Source organism: Falco naumanni, chromosome 3, assembly GCF_017639655.2.
Source record: "Falco naumanni isolate bFalNau1 chromosome 3, bFalNau1.pat, whole genome shotgun sequence".
Lineage (NCBI taxonomy): Eukaryota > Metazoa > Chordata > Aves > Falconiformes > Falconidae > Falco > Falco naumanni.
Window position 1 is genome coordinate 54,328,566 of NC_054056.1, and position 8,050 is coordinate 54,336,615.

Below are 8,050 nucleotides of genomic sequence, written 5' to 3' on the forward strand. Positions count from 1 at the left end.
GGCGACTCCTGTTTCCTTTTCTTTCTGCCAGCGCAATCTCGGCTCATTTTCTCTAAGCAATACAAGTTCACGGACGAGCTACCTAGCCAGCCCTCCTCTCCCGTCATGGACCTCCCAGGTAAAAAGGCCGTTCTCCTCCCTTCCGGCTGTTCCTTTTGCAAAATACCATTTTAAATGACAGCGACAATAAGATGCGGGGTAAGGGCAGCGGTAGAGATGCCTCGGGGGAAGCGCAGGGGGGATCTCCCAGGAGCGAGATCCCAGGGCGTTCTGGTGAGCAGGGAAAACTGAGATGCAACTTCCCAGGGAGACGCCGGGTGAGGTTTGCCTCCTGCCATGTGTGTGCATGCCGGGGTGGGAACCGGGCGATTCCGGAGCCGGCCGCTTCCTTCCCGACAGTTTAGGAAGCCGCCGGGATCGGCGGCAGCTGGGGTAGCCTGGCCTGAGGGACAGAGGGTTGGGAAGTACAAGCCCCCGGGCGGCGCGGAGGGCGGCGGCGGCTCTCTGGGCCCGGCGGGGGCAGCCCGGGGCGCCCCGGACGCCGCGAACCCCAGGGACAGCGCGGCAGCTCCAGCGCGGGGCAGAGGGAGCGCTACCAGCGCTGACATCTCCTTTCGTAGTGGCTGGGGCGATAGAGACCGACATAAACCCGGCTCTCAGATGCAGTAAAAAGTGGGGCCGTGGAACTAGCCGAGTTTGGGAGCCCCCGTCTGCTGTGGGGCGCGAAAGGGAGTGTCCCAGGCGCCCGCAGGGTGCTCCACCGGGCGTTCGGGGACGAAATCTGCCGCGCTGCCCCGTCCTCCCGCCTCGGGGTACGGCTTGGGGCTGTGGGACCCCCGGCTGCTGGGGAACGGGAGAAAGACGACGCGAGCAGACGCCGGGCGGCGAGGTCCCTCCCGGACCTGTTGTGCCGGCTGGGCGGCCGGGGCGGGGCGGCGGGAGCCCGCGGCGGCGGCGCTCTGCTGGGTAGCGCGGTGCCCGGCTCCCGGCCGCCCGCTCCGCCGTCTCACCGCCGCCTTTGCCCTTGCCAGGCTGCTGCGCGCCGATCGCCCTCTGAGGAGGCTCCTTCGACCCGCGCGGAGGAGGAGGAGGAGGAGGAGGCTGAGGCGGAGGAGGAGGAGGAGGAGGAGAAGCGGAGGAAGGCGCGGCCGCAGCCGCCGCTGCCCAGCCGCCGTCCCGCAGAGCACTGGCCGCAGGGCGCCGCGGCGGCAGCAGGCGCGCAGCCCCCTCCGCCTCCCCGCGGCCGCCCGCCCGCGGCGGTGGCGGCGCGGGGCGCCCGCATGGCGGCGGCGAGCCGGAGCGGCGGCGGTCTGGCGCTGGGCATGGGGCGGCGGCGGCGGGGGGCGCTGCCGGAGCCGGCGGGCGGCTGCTGCTGCTGCCTGGCGGCGGCGCTGCCGCTGCTGCTGCTGCTGCTGCCCGCCGGGTGCCCGGTGCGGGCGCAGAACGACACGGAGCCCATCGTCCTGGAGGGGAAGTGCCTGGTGGTGTGCGACTCCAGCCCCTCGGCCGACGGCGCCATCACCTCCTCCCTGGGGATCTCGGTGCGCTCGGGCAGCGCCAAGGTGGCCTTCTCGGCCACCCGCAGCACCAACCACGAGCCCTCCGAGATGAGCAACCGCACCATGACCATCTACTTCGACCAGGTCAGCCGCCGCCTGCTTTGCCTTCGCTGCCCCCACCGCCGCGCCGGCCGGCCCCGAGCCCCCCTGCGCCGGCATCCCCGCCCCGAGCCCCCCGCCACCGCACGCTTGCTTTCGTTCTCGCTCCCCTTCCACCTTGTAATCCTGACCCACCCGCTTAATAGAAGTTGTACAGCTCATCTCCCCGGAAACAGTTTGGGAAGTTTTTTTAGGCGGCTGCGGAGCTTTCCAGGGGTGCTGAAGGGGGATGCCGACTTCGTGTCCGGTCCCACCGCCAGTACGGGGGGGTTTGAACGTGTGGGCTGGCGCCTCGGACGCTTGCGGGGACACCTTGCAGCCCAGGATTTCCCCGAGCAGTCAGGGAGGAGCCGGGGGAAGGGTGCGCACACGCCCGTCGGCGCTCCGTCGGAAATGCTCGTTTTCAGAGCAAGGGGAGGACGGAGATTTACCCGTGGGGAGTCGCCGGTTCTGCCTGTTCCGAGCGCATTTGGCAGTGTTACAGCAGCTCTCAGGACGAGGGAGGGCTGAGGAAGAAGAGGGTGTTTCCCGCGTTGCCAAACGAGGTGAACGATGTCCCCGGTGGGTTATAACAGAGGGGTGTTATCCTGCACCGCATACCCCGGGCGGAGCAGCGGGTAGCCCGGCCTCGTCCTCATGTCCCTTCTCCGCAGCACTGCTTGCCTCCCAGAGCCCATGCCCCGGCCTTCCGCTTGATTTTTGAGATGAAATTTACTTTTTCTTTACCGCTCCGGCTCCTGAAGTAGTATTGCAGAGTCAGCCAACCTTAGCACACACAAACTGTTTTCTCTGTGGTTTTTATTTTTCATTTGTCTGTCCGCCGGTCATTCATCTGTCTACTGTCCCTCCTAATGAGTTTGCAGTTATTATCCTCGTGTACAAGATCTCATAAAGTCTGCTCAGTAAAGGAAAAAAAGAAAAAAAAGGAAAAAAAAAGGGAGCTTGTTTCATATGTAGCGTATTTTAGACTCTTTAGCCCGCAGTTCTCAGTTCTCAGGAGTTTGATGGCGTTTCCCCTTGTTGCTCCACAATAACGGATTACTTTTTTTTTTTTTTTTTTTTTTTTTTTTTTTTTTTTTTTTTGTGGGGGGTGTGTGTGCTTTCTTTGAAACAATAGCGTTTGGGAGGAAAATCTCAAGATTTGGGGATTTTGTTTTTGTTTCCTCCTGATTTGTATTTTTCTTCATTAAAAGAGAGTTTGTGGCCCACAAAGCTGAGCGCGGCCGGGGCGCCGCGGGGGCGGGCACGGCGGGGCGGCCGGCTCGGGCTCACCCGCCTGGGGCACGGAGCGGCCGCGGGCCCGGGCGGTCGTCGCCACTCGCTGCCCGTGACTTCTGAGCCACGCCAGGCTGCCCGCCGCTGGAGCCTGGGGAGGGAGCAAGCGGGTAAGCCGCGGCCGGATCCCGGTGAGATCGGCGAGCTCCGCTCCGCCAGCCTGTGCTGGGACAGGCTGCTGCCGCCGCTTCCGAGCGAGGCTTTGCACATCTGCCGGAGGGGCCAACTCTTTCTCTTTTTTCATTGTTTCAAAAGACATTGAAATATATGACCAATTAAGAGTGATGTCGGGGAAGAGGACGAGGCCCACCCCAGGCGGCCGAGGAGGGTGCGGGCCAGGCGGCACAGCCCTCCAGAGGGACAGAGGGACATGAACTGGCACGTTACTGTTGCTGAGCATCCTCTCTTCTCCTTTGCCCGTCTCTGCAGTACTATAGTTTTATATCCTATTAAACTCGAGGGCAGGTCTGATTTCAGTAGTGCTAGCGGAAAACATATACGTTTGCTTTATGAGTTGATGAGTTATGGGGTGGTGTTTTTTTTCCTTCTTTCCCCTTCCTCCTTTCCTTCCCTCCACCTCCCCACTGCTTCTGCCACCTTTGCTTCATGAACAGTACAGCGTGGACGTCTGCATTTCATCTGACAGACTTTGGAGATCATTTTTGCATAACTAAATCGTTTTATGAACTGTGATGCTTTCTAACTGCCTTAGTAACTCAGCACCTTTCCCCTGCAGTGCACTTTTGATTGTTCTGCAAATGACATTTCGACAAGGCTTTATATTGCTTGTGGAGCTCATGTGAGATTTTCACTGGGGCTTTTCTAAGGTGGGGTCTGACTTCTCTTTCTCTCTCCCTTTTTTGTTGTTTTGGTTTGTTTTGGTTTATTTCTTTGCTTTACAGGTATTAGTTAATATTGGCAACCATTTTGATCTTGCTTCCAGTATATTTGTAGCACCAAGAAAAGGGATATATAGTTTCAGTTTCCACGTGGTCAAGGTCTATAACAGACAAACCATCCAGGTGGGTTGAGATCTAAAGATGCTGTCTTACCTTTTTTTTTTTTTTTTTTTTTTTTCAATGCTCATTTCTAGACACTTAAGTGCATTTAGAAAACCAGCAGGTGAAGAACGAGACTTAGTTAAAGGGGTGATTTTAGTTAAAGGGGTCTGTATGCATGACAGAAGTCATGCATTGTGTTAGCTTAATTCAGACCTGTTTCTAACCTGCACTAACTAAAGTTTAATGGTGTGCACAGGGCAAAAAAGTCATTGAGAGTATTGAGAAAACTCAGATTCTCTCTCTTTGCACTTTTTAGGTAAGTTTAATGCAAAACGGCTACCCAGTGATTTCAGCTTTTGCAGGGGATCAGGACGTCACCAGAGAAGCAGCCAGCAATGGGGTCTTGCTGCACATGGAAAGAGAAGACAAAGTGCATCTCAAACTGGAAAGGGGTAACCTCATGGGAGGGTGGAAATACTCAACCTTTTCTGGCTTCTTAGTCTTTCCACTATAAAAGAATGCTGAACAGGAGACAGATCCATGAGCTGGAGCAAGGATTCAATCATTAACGACACCCTGAACTTGGCAGCACATGACAATATTTCCAGTCACCCCGTCAGACTGTAACGGTAGAAGAATGATAACCTTCTAAACTCCAACATTTGCTTTGAATATTGACAATTCCTCGGGAACCTGCGCCTCTAATTAGTTTTAGACGACAGTGATCTTTAGGAGAAATGAAATTATCGACCTGAGCAATTTGTACCTGTGATTGTAAAGTCAATTTCGGATTTTATTGTTGGGATCATTGACTTTCTTATTTATTTTTTCCCTCTCTTTCATTTTTTCCTCTTTTTCTTTCTCTTGTTGTTGCCCCAATGAGACAAGTAACTTGGACCACACAATCGCTTTGTCAAAGGCTCGCTCCAGAGCCAGAAGAACGAAGTGTTCAGCCCAAAGAGGTGTTCTTTCCATGCTTTATTTCTTTGTGTTGTATAGCCTTAAGGAAAAAAGAAAAAAAAAAAGGAAAAAAAAAAAAAAGGAAAAAAAAAAGAGTGGCTTCAGTCTCAGTCCTGTATTTTTCTGGGGGAGGGGGATTCTGGACATTACTGTGTCAAGAAGTGCTTTATCCAGTGAAGCAAAATTTGCACGATTGGAACCTTATTTGTTTTGTGTTGTTCGTGTTTTTCATCGACTTTTTTTTCCCTGATTTTTGTTTGTGTGTGCTAAAAATGTAAGCTAGATCGATCAATAAGACAAAACAAAGCACATATATACCCTGTAGCTCTAAGTAAAGCTAACCAGTGAACAATTCTGTCTGCACTTTCCAGCTGATCTTTATAGACCTATTTAGCGAGAGAGAAAGAGAGAGAAAGAACGAGAGAGCTATGTGATCCTTCAGTTACAATCCGGAAACCGGTAAAGGAACTGACATTTCTGAATTGTCCTGACATTTCTAGAAGCAACAATGGAGGCTTTGAATATCTTCTCTGACCATACCCTAAAATATATCCTTTCTTTGCGTTGCTGAGTGTATTTTGGGTGCTTTTATCTGATATTTATTTGATGTATTTGTCCACTAATGCTTGAGTACACATTCTGGAAGCATGGAGAGATGGCAGAGCAAACTCTTCCTCTTCCAAATTAAATAAAACCATCTCCACTTGACCTGTCCATAGCAAGTATTGGAGGAGTTGACACTAGCATCTTTGACAGCCTTTGAGGGAGGGGCCTCAGAGGATCAGCAAAAGCACCATGTTGCACAGGTGCCATGCATTTATTAGCCTTGTGTGCTCTTCCCAGTACAAACAGCCTCGGAGTTCTAGGGGTGGACGTATATGGATATTGGAGGTTAGGAAATGTTATTACCCCAATCAACAAGAGGTAAAATATCAGGCCAATGTCAATAGCATCCTTGTGCCTCATTCCCAATACACAGATCTTTCTTTGTTTTTTTTAATGAAGATTGCTGTATTAGTGTGCTGAGGAAAACCTTGCTTGAGGAGATCCAGGAGGAATTTTTATATTATTTTACATATTTTTAATCTTCACTTTTTTAATTTTAAGTATTTCATCTTGCTATTAATTCCACAAGGGTGGATGTGTATAAGAATTTATTTTTGTCAGATTTAGTCCTCTTCCACAAACACATATAGTGCAAGGTATTTGCAGCAAATCGGTGGTAGCTATGTTGTATTTCAAAATTATGGTGGACATGTCATTTTCATTGTAAATTTATCATTAAAGGGACAAAGTCAATTAAAGTGATATATTCTTAAAAAAACCCTTACCTGTGTTGCTTATGATATGTCAGATGACTAAAACATAAGCCAATTTAATATTTTCATATATTTTCACCATTGATGACGATTGTTTGCTTTGATGTTTCACTTTGCTGGTTACTGAATGACTAGGTTTCTGGTTTGCTTTTTAATGGGTTAAGTTTTTGTTCCCCCTTGTGCATTGGCATGACTGCAATATTTCTAGCTGCAAATTATCACCAGGCTATGTTTAAATACACAAAATAAACCCTGAATCAGCAGCGACCTTTTTCTATTAAAATACAAAAATGGTTATAAAAATAGTTGTATTAATGGTAGATATTGTGAAAGTACTTATCAGTCTAAGCTTTTGTGTTTAAAATTTGATCACGTCTCTCAAAAAAACAGATACAGAGGTGGGTTTAAAGTCCCAAGTTTTCAGTTTCTATTACATTTCCTCAGTCTTATTTTGAAATTCTGCCCGTTTATCTCAGTTCATCTGGTTTGAATAAGGCAATGACATCTTAGTCCTGGCTCTCTCCTAGGCCACATAAGGCCAATGTTTAGGTTTTCCTTACACGTATTCTTGGAAGTTGCTTAAGCTGCTGAAGCTGCAGAATCTGAATATCCCACTTCATGTATTCAAGTTCAGTAATTTTGACCATGCTTATTTTGTAAAGTTATATATGTTTATATGATAAGCAATTTTCTTCTGAATTTAGAAAAGGTCTCTAATATACTGCCTTTCTCTCTCTTCTACTCATGTGTCCTTTATGCTAAGCTATAGAGATAAGACTGTTACATAAACAGTTAAATTAAATTGAAAATGGACAGTAAATTCTTATTGTACACTAATTACAATCATGGTGCACTTTTTTTTTAATATTCTTTGCAATATTTATTCCCTTTCCCCTTTTACTTAGTTTTGTGTCTGAGTTTGAGAAGGTGCAATCTACTTGTCATTGTAAACAGTAGACATTTTGATATACTAAGGTGTGGATATCATGATATATTTTGTGTTAGAGGGGGAAAACATACAACAGCTGCACTGTAAATACAAGAAGAAATATTATGTGAGACCACTTAAAGCAGTCTCCCGTCACAGTAGGACTAGACTTATCTAAAGTAATTTATATAAATAAATTGATTGGGTAACATTCAGAGTTGTTGTAAATTTAATGTTGAGGGGCACTATGAGAGTCCACAAGTATAAAACACATAAGGCAGTGAAGCAGTCCGATGGCACAATAATGGCTCTGGTTCCTGTGGGGGTAATAACACAATATTCCTTCTAACAATTTTCAAACTTTCTCATAAGCTGCTGTGTAACAGGATCATAAGATATTCCTATGAAAACACTGTCAGTTTCACCATTTCCCTTCTGGGGAACAATCTTCACCTGGGTGTTTTTGGGAACCACTGTTTTAGTGTTTCTTCACTGTACTTTTGGCAGGGTAGAAACCAGAAACCTGTATTAGGAATGATAAATACTCATCATATACTTCGTTGCTTTCCTCTAGGTTTTTTAAGTTTTAAATCCATAGCTTGAACATGGTCTTGCAAAAACCTGTGTGCTCTCACCTCCTCCTGAGGCCATGGGTGTGATGGATGTGCAGTGTCTCTCATTACTGGTCAGCATCTTGCAATCTGGATCTGTTTATTTTAGGTGGGAGAAGGAAAGAGACAGAGACGTGAAACTAGGGAGTTGTTTAGAAGTTAAATTGTGTTTGTTGGCTGTGACTTTTCTAACTTTTAAAAAGAACATTTGGTTTTTATTGACAAAATTTCTATATTGGACACTCTGAGAGAGTAGAAGGTAGGCTAAAAGGGCTTGTTTACTGAGGGAGTTATTCAG

The 8,050-nt window shown here is 48.5% G+C and overlaps 1 protein-coding gene across 1 annotated transcript; it reads left to right on the top strand.

Annotated features, from left to right (window-relative positions):
• The first annotated feature begins 1,320 nt into the window (after positions 1 to 1,320).
• CBLN2 (cerebellin 2 precursor) lies at positions 1,321 to 7,356 on the top strand. The gene is made up of 3 exons (XM_040588616.1): positions 1,321 to 1,643; positions 3,836 to 3,955; positions 4,251 to 7,356. Exons 1-3 carry the CDS (start codon positions 1,323 to 1,325, stop codon positions 4,446 to 4,448), a joined length of 639 nt encoding a protein of 212 aa, XP_040444550.1. The 5' UTR covers positions 1,321 to 1,322; the 3' UTR covers positions 4,449 to 7,356.
• The last annotated feature ends 694 nt before the right edge of the window (positions 7,357 to 8,050 follow it).